At 46.4% G+C, this 21,836-nt stretch overlaps 1 protein-coding gene across 3 annotated transcripts in view; it reads left to right on the forward strand.

The window, feature by feature from the left end:
- SCARA5 (scavenger receptor class A member 5) overlaps positions 1-21,836 on the forward strand; it is a 109,542-nt gene that overhangs the window by 21,724 nt on the left and 65,982 nt on the right. For all 3 annotated transcript variants that reach the window (XM_070415540.1, XM_070415542.1, XM_070415541.1), the window contains exon 3: positions 8,197-8,325. In XM_070415540.1, the coding sequence (XP_070271641.1) occupies positions 8,197-8,325 (129 nt within the window). The remainder of the gene's footprint in view (positions 1-8,196; positions 8,326-21,836) is intronic.

Below are 21,836 nucleotides of genomic sequence, written 5' to 3' on the forward strand. Positions count from 1 at the left end.
TAAGTACCCCAGTGGTCGGTTCGGGGCCCTCCCACATTCAGTTGGGATGAAACCGCAAGTGGGTGGCGGTCCTCTGCAGCGTCCCTGTCTCACTCCGTCCTCTTCCCTCCTCTTTATTGAGGGAAAGTAAACAGAGGTCCCCATTAAAACCAGCAAGGGAGGGCAGCCTGGACAGGCAGAGGTTATTTGGGGCCGCGTTCTTACAAGGGACAATGTGAGTGGTGAGTAACCAGAGCGAGGGTGATGACGTCAGCCTTCAGGGTTTAAAGAAGATTCTTGGACAAGAGGAGCTCTGTGGTCCCTTCCAGACCTAAAACCTTATTTCCACCTGCTGTTGACCAGCTGTGGCATCACGGAGAACAAAAAGAAAATGACTGTCCTCGGCGAAGCTCAATTAGGTGACAACTGAATCACTGCATCCTGTTTTCCAAGTTGTATAGACCCAGGTTCACTGGAAATAAGCAAATACCCACTCAGATAGAGTTTGTGAGTTGGTGGTTGTTTTTCTAATGGGAGAGGGGAAAAAAATCGAACAGATTAAGAACTTGAAAAGTTAGTTTGTCAAGGAAGGGCTAAATTCACGAAGGGGATCGCTCCTGGTCTCACAGTCCGTGTGGGACAGAGGCAGGCTTCGAATCTACCTGCACAGAGCACCAGACCCGTGCTAGTCCCCCTGTGGGAGTGTTAGGGAAACCAGGACCCAGAGTTTCTGAGGCTCCCACATTAGCGTGGCATTGACATTGGGGGGTGGGGCATCCCCTGACTCACCCTCAGCTGAACTGTCGAGGGCTGAGTGGTTTTCAGATGAACTTTCCTTTTCTGGTCTTTAATCCTTGCTCCCAGGCACCTCCCCACCCTCCGAAGACAATATTTGAGCAAAAGCTCTTTAGGGAGTACTCTCGTTCCCGTGATTAAAAGGAACCCCTTGCAATGTTAGCCTCTGGGGATCATAAAATAGTTTGAGACAAGCCCATTTTGAATGTATCTTATTAAAAAGAAATCAACATTTTTACAAAAATAAACCAAGCTCTGATAGCAAGACGTTTCATTGATTTTTCCAAGAATGTGTCTTCACATTCTCTTTTGATATGACAAATGCCTTACTCCACAAACTGTGTACCTCTGTGCCATGGAAGTGTGACTTCACCATTGAATCAAAATCAGAACGTCCAGGGGTGGGGCTCAGGCCTCAGGAGGTCTAAGAAGTTCCAATGTATGACGATGCTATGCAGCCAGGATGAAAGCGTCGGTTCAGTCCCAATGGCTCGCTCCCACGGTTTACCTACCTATTTGGGCACGCAGTGGCAATCCGAAGTCACGGGTGAGCAAGCAAAGCCAAGATTTTGTTTATTTTTTTCAGACCAACATTTTGCACCAAAAAAAAGAGAGGTGTTTACAGCCAACAAAAATGTGTCAACTATTTGCGTAAGACACATGTAAGAGATGATCTTTGCAGCAAAAACAAATGCCTTACACATGTCTTTGTTCCTGCAAAGAACGTTATTGCGGTTCTGCTGTGTGCTGGTTGATGGGGTGAGAGAGATCAGTGGGACACACCCTGCCCCAGAGGACCTGTCAGACACGTGGGGCAGATGGAGATGTCAATAGACACTTGTGAATAATGAAGGTACGGCTAGAGGTGTGTGCAGGTCCCGACATGGTTCTTTCCATGGGACTTAAACCCTAATGTTCTACTGTCTACATATTCTAAATCTTGAACATCTAAAAAGTTTGGTTTTGCTTCTCTATAAATAAAATCTCCTTGGAGTACATCAACTTTTTTCTTGCAAGTTGTCATTGAGCTGTGATTTCATGACTTTCCCTAAAGTCCAGTGTTTCGCAAATGTTTCTCACTACATACAATCCAGTGGTACTCAAGAGGATGTGAAGTGACGCATGGGTGTAAATTTGTTATTTTAGTGGTTAGGTATTTATTTTCATGTGTAATAGGAAGATACTGTTTCCACTTACGATGATGCTATCAAGTTGCCTTCCCAAATAAATTCAAGTTTTAAAAATGTGGAGTGGCAAAGGCAATCATAGCCCGGGGATGTGAAGCTCTGGTACAACCACACAGGCCAGATGCGGATGGGTGCCTGGAGGCGGGAACTCCATCTCTCTGACAGCTTCCCACCCACCAGGAAGCATGCGCTCCCCGCTGAGATAAACATCGCCCAGCCTGGCACTGGGGACTTGTTCTGCAAGTCATTTTGCTTCTTCTTCTTCTTTTTTTTTTTTAGTTTCCATTTACTCGCTTAGAGCCACTACCCTCTCCAGACCTCTCGAGCCCCCTCCCCTTGGCTTTCTGATCTCCTGCGATGCCACCCTCATCTCTGGAGGCCGCCGCAAGATGGAAAAGCCTCTTCCTTGACTCCCCTACATCTTGGTGGAGTTTGTCTTTGTTTCTGTTTTGTCTTTTTGTGCCATTTTCTCTCTCGATCTGGTCTTGTGTGTGACCATGTCTACAAACAACTATGTTTAATAGCTAGCAGCCTTGTTTGGTATTTTCTCCAGAACTTTTCCCACATGGGGGAAGATAGTTTTCTTCTTAAAGCCACAGTTTTCCAATAGATAGCCGTACATCAGGTGATAAAGCTAGTGGATCTCAGCCCATTGTCAAAGGCCTGTCCTTCAAAGAACTGCTGAGCTGCTGCATCCTCTATGCAGGCTCTGGGCCATTCACACCCATCTAATAGTTACCTGTTCACATGCCTTCTTCCTCTCAGCTGTGAGCACCCAAAGGGCAGTGGCCATATTTTAATTTCTTGTTCAACAAACATTTCCTGAGTACCTACTATGTGCTAGGCACTATCTGGGCACTGGGAATTTGCAAATGAGCAAAGTTTCTCCTGCATGTGGCTTGTTATCTTTGCGTTTCCTAATGTCTAACATAAGTGTATTAGTTAGCAATTGCTGAATAACAAATTACCCCAAAACCAAGCAGCTTAAAACAACAAAAATTTATTGTCTTACCCAGTTTCTGAGGAATCCACGGGTGTGCAAGGAAAGTCACGATTGTGTTTATTTTTTTACATCAAAATTTTTTTCAGAAATATATCCTATATAATTAAAGCCTAATATGCTAAGTGTCCAACCTTTGTTCGACTGTTCGACTAGTCACTATGATGTGCACCGACCACCAGGGGGCAGATGCTCCAACCTGTAGGTTAGCTTGCTGCTGGGGTCCAGCTGATCGGGACTGGGCGAGACGGGCCGGACACGCCCTGGAGCCCTCCCACAATCCCTCCCTGGCCCCAACTGGCCCCGATCGGGACTGGGTGAGGCTGGTCAGACACACCCTGGAGCCAACCTCCCATGATCACTCCCTGGCCGGCCAATCTCCTGCAGTCCCTCCCCAGCCTCTAAAATATTTCTTCTAATTAATTTCCTTTCAATGTGCACGAATCCATGCACCGGGCCTCTAGTTTATGTATAATACAATCTGGCAGGAGTCTGGGAGCAGCTTAGGCAGGTAATTCTGGCTCAGCATCTCTCATGAGACTGCTGTCAAGAGCTCAGTCAGGGTGGAGTCGTCCAAAGGCCTGGTTTGGCAGCAGTGTCTGCTTCCAGGCTCACTCACATGGCTGTTGGCTGAAGGCCTCAGTTCCTTATCATGTAGCCTCTCCTCAGGGTGTTCATAACATCTCGGCTGGCTTCCCTCCAAAGAATTGTTCCAAGAAAGAGAAAGAGTAAGCAAGAAGGAAGTTGCTGTGTCTTTTGTCTAACCGCAGAAGTGACACACCATCCCTTCTACCATCGTCCATTGGTCACACAAACCAGTCCTGGTGCAATGCAGGAGGAGGTGTCACAAGGGGTCAGGGACCATCCGGAGCCCTTGAAGGCTGCCTTCTACTGTAGGGCAATAGGTGGTGGGTGTTCAATAAATGCTTGTTAGAGTATTACCCCAAACAAGCCAGAGGTCAAAACCTCTACTTTAAAAAAAAAAAAAAAAAATAGACTTTATTTTTAAAGCAGTTTTGGGTTTACATAAAAATTAGTGGAGAGTACAGGAAGTTCCCATATGCCCCATGCCCCCACACACGCCCAGCCTCCCCCACTATCAGCATCTTTCAACACAGTGGTTACGATTTATGAACCTGCATTGACACGTCATTATCATCCAAAGTCCATCGTTTACATAAGGGTTCACTCATGGTGTCGTACATTCTATGGGTTTGGACAAATGTACAAGGACATGTACGCATTATTAGAGTCTCATACAGAATAGCTTCACTGGACTAGACGTCCTCTGTCCTCCACCTGTTCATCCTTCCCTGCTCCCAGCCCCTGGCAACCACTCTCTTATTACTGTCACCATAGTTTTGCCTTTTCCAGAATGTCATATAGCTGGACTCAAACACTATCTGGCCTTTTCAGATTGGCTTCTTTTACTTAGCAATAGGCATTTCAGGTTCCTCAATGTTTTTTCACAGCTTGATGGCTCATTCCTTTTACTTTTTTTTTTTAACAAATAAGTGAGTATGCTTTTTGCCCTGGTTTTACCGATGGTATCATTACGGAGTGTTTTTAATCTTCCACTCAGCTTAAATAATTTGAATGGTTTACCAGCGAACATGCTGCCTGCCATGTTAAATTAAAAAGTCAATACATGTGTTTTGGGCAGACTTAGTAACTCGTCTTTCCCATACAGTCATATTCTCTAGCCATCTTGCCAGAACCCTTCATGTTCTGCTTGTCTAACGAATTGTGGAAAATCTCTATTTGAAACCCTAATTATGTTCTATTTAAAATGGATTTTTGTTTAACAGACAAAGTAATCGAGTCTTGCTAAAAGAACGGAGCGCTCTCAGAGGAAGGCCTAAGTGGTGTGTGTTAGTTGACGAAGGGACCTGTCACCAGAGGGTGCTTTCTATTACATTAAAGCCTCAGGTAGAGGGGAAGGGAAGTCCTCTGTTTTGATGGGAATGAAATGGAGCCAGGCCATTGCAGTCTGCCCCCCTCTTACAGTGAGCTGGCAACGCCCATGCAGAGGACAGAGGCAAGGTTCAAGTTAGCAGCATTGTCTGCGGTGTGATTTTCCTCTTCCTGTTCTGACAGACTTTAAATAAAAGGATGGTGTTCTAATGAGTGGGATTAAAGAAAAAGAAGAGTCCTTGCCGTTATGACTGATTGGATTAGGAAAATGTTTTCATCCCTAGAGGAATGAAGAGGGCCTTAGTTTTTGGTGAAAAATTTCAAGCTGAGTGGCAATTAGCACTAATCTGACACTTTATAAATTTCAATGTAGTCAAGCTGTGAATGCATATTGTTTGCACTTAACCCTTAACTGTGTTAACATTCAGTTTACTGGACTGACTGTCTCAAGTTCAGGCAAATTAGAGTGCCTTGTGCCTCAATAAAAATATTGCATGTAAAAAAAATATATCAAATTTTTTTTTTTTAGAGAGAAAATAACTTCTTATTATAATGAACCAGAAAAACAAGATTCTACTGTAACTGAAACAATTAACAGAATATAGTTTAACTTAATTAAACCTCCAAAGGAAATAAGAAGAGGTCAAAGAAAGCAAATGAGCGGAGAAGCCCATAGTGGTTGGGATAAATATATGAATAATACATTTCAGCTTGGGCATCTTCCGACCCATCCCAGCAGTTCTCTGCCATCATTCTCATCATCATCTAAAGAGGAAGCTGGGCTTAGAGCAGGAGAGCTGGACCAGCCTTCATGATAACTCATCCTATATAATAAAAGCCTAATATGCTAAATGTCCAACTGTTTGTTCAACCATTCGACCGGTCGCTATGACGTGCGCTGACCACCAGGGGGTAGACGCTCCGACCAGTAGGTTAGCTTGCTGCTGGGGTCTGGCCAAGCTAACTGGGTGAGAGGGGCCTGACACGCCCTGGAGCCCTCCCTCGGTCCCTCCCCAGCCCTGTGTGCCAGTGGTGTCCCTTGGCCTGGCCTGCACTCTCTCACAATCCAGCACCCTTCGGGGGATGTTAGAGAGGTGGTTGCAGCCCCATCCCCACAGGCCAGGCTGAGGGACCCCACCGGTGCACAAATCCATGCACTGGGCCTCTAATATTTGTATCATATTCAATGCTATGCCCAACATTCTGACTCTCAAAGGAAACAGACTTTAGTATGTTGCAACCAGACAGCCAGCAACTCTCACAAGAAACAAACAAACAAAAAACAGAGAATGAAATGATACAAGAAGCCTACATATTTAGGAGCGAAATAGGTTATGGATCCTAGTGCATGAAAAGGGATGAAAAAGTCTGGAAAAGAAGATTTAGGGCGAGTTAGAAAGCTGTATGTGCTCTGTGCGAGTCTTAGTGGAAAATCAGGTTAACTTTTCAAAAACTGCCAATATTTAAGGGTTGATGAGAATTTGTATTGCTTAACAACTGGCTCCAAATTGTACCCAATGTTTTATGGAAACATTATGCGATCATTTTCTACTTAGCTGTTTTAACAGCAGTGTTTTCAATAAAATGGGTTAAATGAATGAGAAAATGTTCCTCACCTAACAATACCTCTGGGGAGACAGGGCCCCAAATTAGTCACCACCATTTCCCCTCAATGTCACCAAACTTCCTGAAGGCCACAGAGGTGCTAAGAGGTAATAAGTAGTCCCCACATACCGCCGTTGCAAACCCAGAGTTACCAGGGAATTGTGAACATCACACCACCTTTTAAAACATCTTCTGAATACCAATTATTTCAGCATCTGGCTGTCAACCTTTCTCTGCTCCACACTGTCCTCCAGGTGCTAACTTTGAGAATAAGCATAAGAGGGCGTGCATATTTTGAAAAACGCCCTCCAATGCTTCTTACGTGCCCTGCTGGGGATCAAGGTGGGTGAGCATCCCTTCCCATCCACTGTCAGTTGAAGGTTAGCGGGAGGTTACTGAGCATCCTGGCCTCTGCATGGCCGTCAGAGAAGTGACTCAAAGGAGAAGTCCAGCTGGAACATGACCGGAAGTCAGAGCACCTGGGTCTCTGTTTACCGCTAACATTTGACATCCTCTATTTGTATTATTTAAGAGGTTGGACTAAATTCCCAAGGTCCAGTAGAGCGCTGATACGTTGCTGTTCGATTTGGGCCAGAAGCTGGTGAGCCTTGAGTAGTTTCACAGAATGAAGTTATTATGTTTTCCTGTAAATCTAAACTCAAGGTTGCAAACCAGTGGTCAGATCCAGCATGCTAATGTGTTTGGTTTATACTCCCTAGCGTTTTATACTTTTTGTCTTATTTGTTGTTGTTTTAAATGAGCTGTTCACACTTAAAAAACAGGGCGATTTCTCTAAATTACTTCTGGCTTGTCTTGAAAATCTGGCAACAGCCAACCTTCATTCTTACACCGAAACTTCTTCCAGACCAGGCATGCGCTGTCGGATTCCCCAGGCCCACCTGACCTACTTGGCTCAATTCCATCCCTTCCCGGCCACTGTCGAAGTTGAGGTTTGCAACCAACCCCTGTTTTAAATTCTCTCCATATTCTCCAGATCACATGGGACAATGATGTCACATAAAGGACACGTATTCCAGCCTATTGGAGCTTTCTCTGCTGCTTGGTCTGGCTCTAGGAGGTGGGATTGTGTGGGCACGTGAGCAGTGGACATGCCTATCTGGCTTGTTCAAGGGCTCAGGGAGTGGCCCTATGATTTCACTTATATTGGAATCTAAAGGACAAAATGAGGGAACAAACCAAATGGAAACGGGCTCATAGATACAGAGGACTGACTGATGGTCACCAGAGAGGAGGGGCGTTGAAGGACTGGGTGAAAAAGGTGAAGGGATTAAGAAATACAACTTGGTAGTTACAAAATAGGCATGGGGATATAAAGTACAGCATAGGAAATGTAGTCAGCAATATTATCATAACTATATATGGTGCCAAGTGGGAATATGAGGGGAGCACTATGTGAAGTGCATGATTGACCACTACGATGCACACCTGCAACTAATACAAAATAATATTGAATGGAGGCTGTAATGAAAAAAAACCATTTTATAAGAGCACAGGGGGTGGGAGGAGAGCTAGAAGCTGAAAGCTTGTCATGGTTCTGCAGAGCTCCTCATGGTCACAGCTGCATGACAGATGTGTGAGGCTTCTCCACGTCAACATCTGCACGCACCACGGAGCGATGAGACCAAGAGAGAAAAAGCTTATGAGGTTTTCAAGTGTCTTTTTCCTTTTCCTCCTCTCCTTGCCCTTATTGTTTAGGTCCATGCCACAAGCGACGGACAGGTGGCTGCTGCACCCAGCTGGGCTCCCTGTCGGCCCTGAAGCATGCTGTCCTCGGGCTCTACCTGCTGGTCTTCCTGATTCTCGTGGGCATCTTCATCTTAGCCGGTAAGAGCACCCTTTTCTGTCCTGGCCTTTAAGGATGTGGAAGGAGCGATGTAGGAAGTGAGAGAGCTAGGAACCGGAGAGCTGGAGACTCCGCTCTTTGTTCCCACAGTTGTGAGCCTACACACTGCCCTTCTCACCGTGGCAACCGTGAAGGAGGAAGCTGTCACCACTGTTAGCAGCATTGCCTGCTTCATTTGGGATGAGTTGTTGGCAGGGGCTGCGTGAGCTTGGGAAAGCTCTGAGCCCAGGAACAGAGACCTGGTTGCTCTGAGAGTCTTCTGACTTTCCCCGAATCGTCGTGTGACATTGTGCATTATACCGGGCCTCTCTGGACTCTGGACTGTGGTTCGCACAGAGCAGGCTGGGCCCCTTGTCCTGGGTGTGATGAAAACAGTCATGAGAGACTTTGCCGCTGAGCCTAATCAGGGTCATGGTCAGCCTGCTGCCCTTTTTCTATTCATGGGGTTGGGATGGGTTTGCCCCCGTTCAGTTGGGCTCTTCTCCCAGTTCCTGTCTGCGGGACAGGCTGGTGGTGATGGGCTGAAGTTTGGAGCACATTCTCTAGTGAGGAAGGAGCAGAGCATGGACGTAGGAAGGGATCGGATGGAGGACGCCATACTTTGAGCAGCCCAGTTCACCACCCATTGTCATTCCGCCGTGATGGAGACAGTGAAGGAATGCAGGCTGACTCCCACCCAAGGGGAAGGATGCTCAATGCCCACCTTTCTCAACGGAGATAGATCAGGCTTGACAAAGTAAGCCACGGGGTCGGTTTATTTCGATCTCTCTCGTCCTGTGTGAGTGCCTGCTTTGTGCCAGGTTCCATGCTAGGGTTGCAGACACAGCTAAATAAGACCCAGGGGCTTCCTCTAAGGAACTCCAGTCCGAGGGATGAAGCAGGGACACACAGAGAGAGCCCTGCCATAGGGACTATGATGGAGACTCTATGTTGACACAACAAGTGCTGTGGTAATCCAGAGAAGGCACACACAGTGCGAGTGTGGGTGTGGCAGGTGGGGGATTGGCCAGAGCAAGGCTGCTGGCAGGCAGAGCTGGCTTGGAGTGCTGAGGGTGGGGTCCTCGGGTCAACTCTAGCGAAGGAATCTGGAGGTTAAGCCCTTGCAGACGACCCTTTGCTAGCAATCCTGAGGCAGATGCTTAGGGCCTCCCTGGTCTGGTCTCGCTTTGTGTCAAGTGAAAGTAGTCACCTGGGCCCTGGGATGGGATGTTCAAGGCCGCCTTTGCCCTCAGGTTCCCACACTCAGGGCAAAGGGCTTCATTAGGGGTGATGTCTGTCCCATCAAACGTTGGCCCGGAGGGCAGCCAACAGCCACAATGAGGGAAACTGGTGATTCATCTCAGGGATGATGTCCAGTCAGAGGATGATTTGAACATGTTCTTGGGCTGTTCCAGGGAGAGATTGGGATCTGGGTTTTGTGGGCTTAGCAGCCACAGCCATAGCAAAGTGTTTGGAAAGTGTTTCAGCCCAGCAGGAAATCTAGGCTACGGTATTACAACTTATCTGGGGAACTGGAACTTTTAGGTGACGGAAGAGGGTCTGAAGGAGAGAGTCAGGCTGGTGGGGACCCAGGGGCAGGTCTCTGGACGCCCAGAGGGCCTGGAAGGCCGCCATCTCTTGGAAAGAGAAGACTTGCAGGGGATGAAATTCTCTTCTGGTGTTTGAAGAGCTGCCATGTTGAAAAGAGCAGATATATTCTATGTGGCCTCTGAAGATAGAAAGGGACAAATGGGTGAGTTTTATAAAGAGACAGATTTCCATTCAAAATAGAAGAGAGTTTCAAACAGGTGTGCTGCCCACAATGATAAAGAAGGACTTTTCTCCTGGCTTGGCGTTTCAATGGGGTTTATGATGACATCCTGGATGTTTCAGAAAGGAGGGTGGAACATGATTTCTCAATCCAATGAAAACATTGTCATGCTTCCTTGGTTGTTCCATGTGAAAGGCAAGGGAGGATTTTGATCTTTATCACCTTTGAACCTAAAGTTTCTGGGTACCAAATTGCCTGTGTGGAGTAAAAATTTTGGTTGGATTGGAACTGATCTGATGAAACAAAGCATCACACTTTATCTCTTGGCTCTATGGCATAGCCACGGTCACCTGCCCAGGTTCTTGTCTGGAAAATCATGTTGGCCTCTGGGGAAGATTTGGTGAGGGCGGCCAATGAAAGAAATAGTCGCCAGCTGTCTCCTCCCTAGGGAGGGCACTTAGGAATGCAGTGGAAAAGTCTGGGAGTTTTCAAGGGGGCCCTGCCTGATTTAGTTTTTTCAGATTACCCTGACTGAAGGCCTCCAATGATGCTTCCCTTCAGAAAATATCAAGACGATGGAGAGATACATGGTTCAGAGTAAGCCAGAGCCTGCCTAGCCTTCTGCAGGTGCCCTGCTCTGGCTGTTTCCCCATTTGGGGCAGGACATGCTCGCCAGTGCCCTGCTGAGGTGACGTGAATAGGATGTGCTACGCACTGAATTGTGTTGCCTCCAGCCCCCAATTTATATATTGAAACCCTACCCTCACGTGTGATAGTATTTGGAAGTGGGGCCTTGGGGAGTAATTAGGTCATGAAGGTGGGTCAGGAAAGAGAGATAGATAGATAGATAGATAGATAGATAGATAGATAGAGATCATCTGAGGAGACAGCGAGAAGGGGCCATCTGCAAGCCAGGAAGAGTGCCCTCAACAATAAACAAATCACACACCTGGATCTTAGACTGCCCAGCCTTCACGGTGACAAATAAATGTCTGTTGTTTAAGCCAGCTAGTCTGTGGCATTTTGTTTTAGCAGCCCCAGCTGACTCAGACAGGAGGAGCTCTGTTTGAACCACTCTTAGACTTCCAAACCTTCTCGTCAATAAAAAGCTCATACATCTTACACCTGGATGACAGGATTATTCCCTGCAACCCAGTGCCACGTCTGACTATCTGATCAGTAATATCAGATTGCAGTACAGATGCTTGCTCTTACTGCTTTCCAATGTTATGAAATTATCATCTAATTACACAAAAATATTACTCTATAAAACCTTACATGGGACTTTTCTCAATTCACCTCTTTATCCCAGCATTCAAAACAAAAGGCAAATACTGTACCTTGTGTTTAGGCATCAGCCCAGCTTCCCCTGTCAGAAGGTTAATCCAGCCATTGCACAAACTATTTCAACAATTGAGCTTTCTATATTTCCACACCATCACTGGGTTCTATGACAACAGCTGTCCATCATCTCCCAAGGAGGCCACACCAGTCTATCCTTCCTATCTCTTCAACTCGTTATTTATTACCTGGGCTGATGTTCTGGTTGTTCCAGATTCATCTCTGAACAGTACAGAATAGGGGACCTAACTTCCCGCACAAGAGAATTGAGATTCAATGATCATGAGGTTAGGAGGTGCTCAGTCCAGCATTTTAGGGAAGGTGTTCTCTGATGGAGTTCAAGGGTTAGAGGAGGTTCAATCTTACCCAGGACTATTCTGGGACATTGTTGTGGTGACAAAGGATGGTCATCAAGAACCACCTCTTGCCAAAACCGGTTTGGCTCAGTGGATGGAGCGTCGGCCTGCGGACTGAAAGGTCCCGGGTTCGATTCCAGTCAAGGGCATGTACCTTGGTTGCGGGCACATCCCCAGTAGGAGGTGTGCAGGAGGCAGCTGATCGATGTTTCTCTCTCATCGATGTTTCTAACTCTCTATCTCTCTCCCTTCCTCTCTGTAAAAAGTCAATAAAAATATATTAAAAAAAAAAAAAAGAAGAACCACCTCTTATTCTCCTTTCTTGTCATTGAGGAACTTGAATTCCCACGAGTGAAAATGAAACAGCAGGAAGGGGAAATGCAAACATCTGGGGGTCTAATTTGGTGGGAAGCCGAAGTATCACAGCCATGTAGGCTACAGACCTGGACCTGGGAGAGTTCCTTGGAGAGAAATGGGCTCCCTCACATCTTCATGCAGTTCTTTCTTAACAGCAGCAATTAGATGTCACCATCAGCGGCCTTAGAATGTGCTTCACTTGTGCATGAGGACTTAGTGGGCAAACAAGCCTGGTGTTTCAGTCCAAGGGCTGCTATAGCAAATTGCCAGAGACTGGGGGCTTAAACGGCAAACATATTTCTCACAGTTCTGGAGGCTGAGGCGTCTGAGGTCAAGGTGCTGGCAGATTTGGTGAGCGGTGAGGGTCCCTTTCCTGGTTCATAAACAGCCACCTTCTCGATGTGCCATTGCGTGGTCAGAGGGGAAAGGGGTCTCTTGGGGGTTTCTTTTATAAGGGTGCTAATCCCATAATGAAGGCTCCACCCTCATGACCTAATCATTTCCCAAAGCCCCCCTCCCCTGCTTAATTCCATCACCTTGTGGGTTAGGATTTCAACATATGAAGTTGGGTGGGGTGCGAACATTCGGTCTATAGCATGGGAATAAAGAGAATCATGAGATAGTTGTGGTTCCTGCTCTGGGAGTGTTTAAATTTATAAGCACACATACACATTAGGACCGTATGACGTCGCCAATGCTGCGGGCCAAATTGTGCAAAGGAGAGCCTGATTCCTGAGAGCTGGAGTGCTTGGGGGGGCTCAACCTGGGGAGAGCTGAACACCAAGTGGTCCACGTGCTGTTTGAACTGAGCACCCTGCTCTGGATCGCCTTGTCTCAGGCAGGTGTGTCCCTGACACCACAGCCAGAGCACAGTGTGCTCAGAGCCCATAGCCACGTGTACTCAGAGCGCTGATCTCATCGTGCATCTTGGAATTGCCATCACGATGCCCTTGGCCTTTGTGGGGACACTGTCAGAAACAGGTCGTGAAATTCCACCCTGGGCTGTCCTACGGGTGCTGGTGAGGACACTGTTCATTCCATCGCACATGTCGACTAAGAGGACCCGGGGAGAAGTTATTCTCTGTCTTGGAGGGTGTGCTTTCCTTGAGGAATTAGTTTGTTTGTACCTTAAGGAGACTGTGAATCGGAGAGTCATTAACATTTGCGTTCAAGGAGGTCATTAATGCAAACTGGTAGTTCCTTGTCATCCCATTGTAAGATGTGTGACTTGGAAGGAAATTAACATGAAACCCTGGAGGCAGATCTGTGGTCCACCCATAGCAACTTATAGACTTCATGGAAAATTTCTTCTGTTTGTCTCATTCCTACCTCCTTTAGATTACCTCACTTGCTCTTCCTTTATCTCATTCTCATCAATTGTTCCTTTCATGTATTTTATGTCTCCTTATAGACCTCTTTGGAACAGAAAAGGGTGTTATGCACAGTTTTGTCATTTTAAAAAATTCTGCCTCCTCTATCTTATTCTGCAAGTGCGTGCTATTTAGGTGAATGGATAAGTGAATGAAAGAGACAAGGAACCTTGGAGGGGGTCTTATTGGTGGGAAAAAGATGATTATTTCAGTTTTAGCCAAGTATCTAAATATAGATAAGTATAGAATCTCCACTCAAAGGCATGTGCTAGTGGGTGTGTAATTAATCACATATATTAATTAACTATATTAATACACACATCATATAGACTGGATTGGCATTATAGCATTTAGGAAGAATATTAAGACAGACATGACCATGTATTACCTTACACTGCTAACGCCATGGACTTTCAAGTCAGCCTGCCTGGGTTTGAATTCCACCCTGCCCTCTGCTACCAGCTGTGTGACGTTGGCCAAGTTATTTGACCTTTCTGAACCCGAGTTTCCTCTTTTGAAAATGGAAGAAATAAGTATGCCTGCCTCATTGGGCTGTTTTCACAGTCAGCACGATAAAAATAGCAGCCATTATTATTGTTGTTATTATAGTATTAGTACTACCACCACTCTTAGTATTATTACTCGTCTTCTCTTGGCTTTCTTTACAGTCAATTAAGCTTGATGATGTGAACTGAGAGTTAGAAAAACTTGGGTTTAGTCCCAGCTCATCCATTAACACTCTGTAATCTTGGGGGGAAATCACTTCGCTGTCTGAACCTTAGTACACGCATTTGTAAAATGAGCAGGTTGGACTGTGTTTCTCAAACTTTTTGATCATGACCTAAATTAAGAAATATATTTTACATTGCAATTAGTTTACACATATGTACACAAGAAAAAGTCTTAACATGTGATGCATGCTGATGACTTTCTATTCTATTCTATTCATTTTTTAAAAATGGTCACAACCCATACATTTATTTCATGATTCATGAATGAGATACAAGCCATAGTCTGAAAAACAATGGGCTAATGATAGTTCTATTATTCTATGTGTCTTTACATTCTAAGTGAATAGCTATATTATATTTAGGATATAGGTTTGGAAGGTAAACTTCTGGATTCAAATCTGGACTGTGCCACTGAATGGTAAATTCTCAGTTTCCTCTTCTATCAAATGGGATCCTAAAGGTACCTACCCCATAGGGCTGTTGTGAGGATTAAATGAATTAATACATGAAAACTCTTAGTGCCTGGCACATGAAAGTACTCGACCAATATTAGATGCTATTCTCATCATAACTGGAATAATCAAAGGGATTTTGCTCTCAGAAGAGCAAAGGATTAGAAACCTACTTGTTTAACCAGTGCACCTCATGATTCTGCTTACAAACAGAGGGAACTTGGTGTGTCCTGTGTGGTGGGAGAGTATGTTCCCACAGCCCACACATTTTTATAAACACAGGGGAAGCCCAGAGACCTTGTCTGAGGGACTCTGCGCTTGCTGTGACAGTGCAGGGCCCAGTTAAGAAACAGACAGTGTTTCCAGCACTGTGGCTCCTCAGGGGAGGGAGTGAGTGAGCGAGCCCACTCTGTGGTGCCGGTCCCACGCGTGACACTCAGGAGCCTCAGAGGATGCCCTGTACAACCTCCCTCCAAGGGAAAGAACCTCCCTCCCACCCTCCCAGACAGACGAGGTGCTGTGCTCCTGTTGGAGAACAACCACAAATGACAGACTTTTGCCTGATCTTCCTTGACTATCCCAAGCGTGAGGTTTCTAGGTCCTCTTGCAGGAACCACTCATCATCAGGCTTTCTCCTCATTCTCATGCTCTTCGGTGAGTTGCAAACACCAGTTCCTTCAACAGTGGCTCATTAGACCTGGTTTGGAGACCTCGTGTAGGGATGCCCCTATCTGCACACTTGCTACATTATATTGAAGTTATCAATGTATATGCTTATCCCTTTCTAATCCAAAAGAAAGCTCTTTCATGAGAAGGCACTGTGTCTTGTTACCTGTGTGCTCCCAGTGCCTAGCATAATGCCCTGCACATAGTAGGTGCTTAGCTAATGTTTGACCTACACTGAACACCTCAACATAATGGCCATCCCCCATCCTCACCCAACAAGCTCCAGGTTTGAGTGATCAATGGAACGAGACACAGTAAAACCAGAGTGGTCTGCCCAGGGCAGGGTGTGCTGGGCTGAGACTAACTTTGATCTCGTCTCCCATGTATGCTGATGTAACCTAAATTGGCATGAGCCTTTCTGGTGGTAACCCGTAGCAATACAGGAGACCACATCCAACGGATGGAATACTATGCAGTCATTTAATCATCATGTCCACTCTCCACCCCACCCGAACACCAGATCTCTTTCAAAGGAAACGCTGCCCAGTGAGAGCTCCTTCGTCCTATGTCGGTACAATTGGCTTTTGTTGGTTTTGTTGTTGCTTGAACTTCAATGTGGCTCTTGTTAGTCATCTTAGTTACATGTCATCACTCTGGTTTCTGCCAAGTATTGCAGCCTGTTGGATCAGCTTCAATCTGGACTCGGACATCTGTCACTTAGCTTTTCCTTTCCGCCTTGTGTCAACATGTCTGAACATGTCTGAGCCAGTCTTCCATGCAGCCACGTGCACAGCTCCCAGGGGGACGTGACCAAGGGCATGTCAGCCCGTGAGCACACTTTACTGACCCGGGAGGTGAGATGGGTCACCTCAAAGGCCCTCCACCAGCGTTCTTCCTTAAACCTTGACCTCGCTCACCTGAGAAACCACCTTTCCCTCTGCTTCCCACCTGGGCTGGGTGGGCCTTTCTGAGCTATCGGAGCTTTCCCAGCAGAAGGTGACCCAGGGGAGTGGGAGGAAAAAAAGGAAGAAGGGGATTTTGACACCTTGACTTCTCCATGAAAGATTCCATTGCCCAGGATGAGGAGCATTTCATATCTCTCTGACTTTGATGGATGCCTCCAGCCTCCCCCTCAGATAAGAAAAATGGGCAGGGGGATGGGAGGGAAGGTCACCTGCAAACTTGGCAATAAGCTCTCTCTGGGTCTTCATTCAAATTGTTACAATAATTAGGACAGGACAGAGGACCAATCTCAGCTACATTCTGCTGGAATCCTTCCTTTAGACAAAGGGCCAAATCTGGCCACTGCCTGTTTCTGTCAATAAAGCTTTATCGGCCCACAGTCATGCTCATTCACTTATGAGTTGCCTATGGCTGCTTTTGTGCTGCAGTGGCAACGTTGAGTAGCTATAACAGACACCATATGATCTGCAGAGCTTCACATAGTTAACAGAGCTTCACATACTCCCTGGCCCTTCACGGAAAAAGCCTGCCAAACCCCTCCCCTCCGGTAGGCTTATATTGACCATTAATTAGTCCTTTATCTTTGACCTCTGACCTGTGCTTCATAGTTTTAATTAATTTTCATATACATTATGTCCTTCTCCTAACAATCAAAAGAATCAGAAAAGAGTTTACAGCATAGGGATGAGGAGACCGAGGCTCAGAGGAGCTGCCAGCGCTGGCCCATGGTCCCACGGCTGGGACTTCTCTTCCCCCCGACTCCTGTTGGGAACAGTAACTGTCGCCCCCTGGCAAGGTGAATGGGCACTGTCAGACTGCCAGGGTCCAAATCTTGGCTTGGCCACTTCCTGCAAACCTTGGGTGAGTTATTCAAGCTACCTACCCGAGCCTTGATGCCCTCGTCTCTAAAGCAGAAGTGGTGGCACTCCCCACTTCGGTGAGGATTAAATTGAGTTATCCATGTAAACTGCCTACAACATCCATGACATACAGCTAAGTAACAGCGGTGTTTGTTAGGTGATTATCATTGAATACAACTTCCACCGACCGGACTATAATCCAGCCCTCACTTAACCAAGCTGCACAGGAAGTAAGAGAGACTTGTCAACTGCTTCCATTTCTATCCCAGGAGCCAGGATTGGAGGAAACTTTAGAGGCAGTGTGAACGCAGCACCCAGATCTTGCTAAGAAAAGGAGCTTTCTTATTTAAGAAATGAAAGAAAAAAAGATGGAAATGGGCGAGTGTTAGTCTCTTTTTTTCTTCTGCAGCTTGCATCTTCCTCTCTATGGCTCAGCCTTTGTACCTTCAAACCCTCCCTTTCCTTCTGCTCCCTGGTCCCGTCTTCTGCTGCGCAGGCCAGAGCTATCAAGTAGATTTTGTCACTGACGGGTGGTTTTGAGTTTGGACTGGGACTGAAGCTAAGTAACTAATAAGCTCTTGTTCTCCACCCTTTGGGAAAGAAGAAGTTATAAACTCTTGGAATTTCTGCAGCCACTCTGTAGGCATCATGCCTGGTCTGCCCCCACTCAAGGACCTGGCACTATGTTATACACAACAAGATAGGAAGAGGACTAAAGAAAGGCCCCAGCCATAAAGATTGCACCAGCTAGAGAGCAGAGATGCAAAAAATAAATTACAAAGCACAGTGTAGAGAAAAGAACAGACATTTTGAGACTGAGCAAACCTGAATTCAAAATGTCAGCTTGATCATTTACAAGTTGCGACCTGGGGAAATTATTTATGCCTCATTTAAAAACAAACATTAAAATGAGGTTAATAATGATCACTTATTGGTACTGAGATAACTCAATGAGATAACACAGAACGTGCCTTGCACAATGCCTGTCGTATAGCAGGGGCTCAATAAGCGTTTCTCTGTAAATCTCAGGCTATAGACACTACATTCTGAGAAGTTCCCATGTAATTTAGTGAAGCAATTGATTGGTCTTCTTTGCTGCCCTGCCCCCACCTGCTTCACCTCTAAATCTATGAGTAACTAAGAGTTCTGTCCTTGGTCTTCTTCTCTTTTTTAATTGAATTCTGTCCCTGGTGACCTTCATCAAATTCCATCACATTCCACCTCTGACTTTTGCCCTGGATTCCAGATTAATATGTTCAACGACCTCCTTGTGTCATCCCTACTTGGTCATTTAATAAGCATCTCAGAATCAACATGTGAACAGAACTCTTGATTTTTCCTCCCCCATTTCTCTCCATTCCTATAAATGACACCACGATCTACCCAGTTGTATTCACCAAGAACCAAGGAATCCTCCTAGATTGATCTCCCCTGCCTCCCATGTTCACTTCATCAGCAAACCCTAACAGGCTCCATCATCTGTCAGCTGGACCCCTCCAATTGCCCCCAGGTAGGGTTGCCACAGTTAGCAAATAAAACAACAGGATGCCCTGATCAAGGTGAATTTCATATAAACGATGAATAATTTTCCAGTAGAAGCATGTCTCACATATGTGATGGGAGGGCCTGGGAGGAAGGAAGACAAGGCTGAGAGCTTCTCACATGACCAGCCGGTCTCGACTTGGTGATGGTGGGCAGTTCCACTACTGGGGCCTCCAGGCTGATGGTCTTATGAGCATAATGTCCTCAGAGATGGAAAACCCAAATCTTCTTGATCCCAGTGGCCCTTCCAGCTGGCAGCCCAGTGTGGCCTGATGGCCAGCAGGAGTCCCCGGGGCTTTTGTCTTCCCTGTGCTCCTTTGTGAGAGCCCCACATTCCCTGAGGTCCTTTATGGAGCAATCCAAGGGATGCAGGGATTGGGACAGGGGACCAGAATTGGGCACTTCCTGTATTCCCGTCTCACCCTGCTGTGTGGTCCCAATCCATAGCCTCCCCTCCTCAGGAAATCCCAGAAGAAGTGTGGGCCCGGGCTCTGCTCCAGCTCAGGAGACATGAGTGGCCTCTCCCAAAGGCTTCATCTGAAGAGAGCATCTGTGTGAGCTCAGTGTTGTCCAGTGGGGCTGCCTGGAGCCAGCACCCCTTGTCCCTGGTTGCGGAGATCCTATCTCTACCAGGGGTCCTTGGAGCCCCTCCCCCACTTAGCACCTGCATGAACATGGGGGAGGCCATGAAGGTGTCCCAAAGTGCCTTGCTGGAGCCAACGGTGCCAGTTCCCAGGGTGGGAAACGGGGACTCACAGAGCCCTGGCCGTGCCGACTCACTGTGGGAGGATGTCCTTCCGCACAGCGCTGTGTCTCCTTCTTGCTGCAGTTAGCAGCAGTGGGATCTGGCCACTTGTCCTCTGTGAGACATATTATCTGCCAGGGTTTTGGAAAAACTGCATCTTCCCGGGAGGAGTTGAGGAAGGGAGTCTCCTGCCCATGAACACTTGTCCCCTGACCATTAATGAGCAGTGGCCACTGAGCAAGAACAAACAAGCAGATTGCCTGGAGGAAGTCCGGGTCCTTTCAGCATCTATAAAAGCCTTTTAGACCCTTGAGCTCAAAAAACCCTACTCCACGGCTCTCAGGGAAGAAAGATAGGCGTGTGTACGAAACTCAACATTTTTCACCGTCACTCGAAACTGGGAAAAACATAAATGTCAAACCTTAGGGCAGTGGTTCTCAACCTTCTGGCCCTTTAAACACAGTTCCTCATGTGACCCAACCATAAAATTATTTTCGTTGCTACTTCATCACTGTAATGTTGCTACTGTTATGAATCGTAATATAAATATCTGATATGCAGGATGGTCTTAGGCGACCCCTGTGAAAGGGTCGTTCGACCGCCAAAGGGGTCGCGACCCACAGGTTGAGAACCGCTGCCTGAGGGGGTTGTTTAGCTAAATGATGGCAAATCAACACAAGGGAATATTACACAGCCTTTCCCAGTGATAACTGTGGAGCAACGTGGGGAGATGTTTATGAAACAATGTTAAGGGAAGAAAGACTGCTCCGTTGCGTGTGTACAGTCCGAGGGCAATTATGCAAGCAGATATACAGGCAAAGGGAGGGAGGGGGGAAGGGAACTTGGAGAAAGGAAAACAACTGTGGTCAATTTCCTCTAATGTCCTTGGTGTTTTAATAAAACCGCCTGTTTAAAAAGCCACAGGAATCCTTCTGAAACCCTGAGAACACATCACCCGTGTGACTGCCCTAGAGCCACCAGCTCCCTCCCAGGTGAGCGAGCAGGTCTTTCCTTACTCCCTCTCCCAGCCTGTGATTGTGCTGCCCCCACCTGGTTTCAGATGCTGCCAACAGGGGCTCCCTGGAGGCAGGGGCTAGAGCACACTCCAGCCACAGACAAGGAGAAGCTGGGCAAGAACCCCGAGGGCGCCCAGCGAGGGAGAGGCTGAATGGCAAATAAAACCAGCGCTGGGAAGGATTAGCTCTGACCTCAACAGTTGTAAATGAATCTGAGGCAACCTGTACTCAAAGGCTCCAGATCCCCCTAAACTCCTGCTCCCCTGGGAAGGCCTGTCTTCCTGCGCATCCTCCTCAGGGGTCCCAGATGCCACTCAGACCCAGACACATGCTCTCTGGTGCCTCCCTTGGCTCTTGAAGCGCACAGCTTTGCTAAGTTTGTTTGTTTTGTTTGTTTGATTTTTATAACTTCTACCTTCTTGGGCAGTAAAGGCATTATTTGGGAGTAAAGGGAGTCGGTCAAATGCCCCAAGTTTCCCTTTAAACTGTTTTTTCTTTTATCTCCCCCCTGCCCAGCTTTATAATTCACAAATAAAATTTATATATATTTATGGTATACAATGTGATGCTTTGATATATGCATACATTGTAAAGTGATTGCCACAATCAAGACAATAAACATAACCATCATATCACACTGTTACCATCGTGTGTGTGTGTGTGTGTGTGTGTGTGGTGAGAACATGTAAAATCTTAGCAGATTTCAAGCATACAATACAAAGCGCAGTCATGCACCGCTTAATGATGGGAATGCGGTCTGAGAAACGCGTCGTTTCATTGTGCGAACATCGTAGAGTGCGCTTACAAGAACTTCGATGGGATAGCCCACTGCACACCTAGGTTATAAGGCACAGCCTATCGCTCTCAGGCTACAGGCCTGTACAACACGCTACTGTACAAAACACGAAATTAAATCCAGCACAAAACAAAATGATGCAACCAAGAGACGCGGTGAACATATGTCTGAGGCTGCTGCCAGCATAACACGGTATCCCGTTTTACAGCAAACTTTTTTTTATAAGTAGGAAGAATACGCTCTAAAATAACAATAAAATATAGTCTAGTAATTACATAAACCAGTAACATAGTCCTTTATGATTGTCATTATTATCCCCTGATAAGCCCAGTGCCCATTTGGCACCATGCACATGTGCTACACTTTTTTTGAAAATTTAATCCTCACCCAAGGATATAGTTATATAGTTTAAAGAGAGGAAACGGGAAAGAGAGAAACATCGACGTGAGAGAGAAACATTGATTGGTTGCCTCCTGTACACACCCCAACTGAGGATCAAATCCTCAACCTAAGTGTGTTCCTGACCGGGAATTGAACCTGCAACCTT

Source organism: Myotis yumanensis, unplaced genomic scaffold (assembly GCF_028538775.1).
Source record: "Myotis yumanensis isolate MYYU_CA2020_CCGP unplaced genomic scaffold, mMyoYum1.0.hap1 SCAF_5, whole genome shotgun sequence".
Classification (NCBI taxonomy): Eukaryota; Metazoa; Chordata; class Mammalia; order Chiroptera; family Vespertilionidae; genus Myotis; species Myotis yumanensis.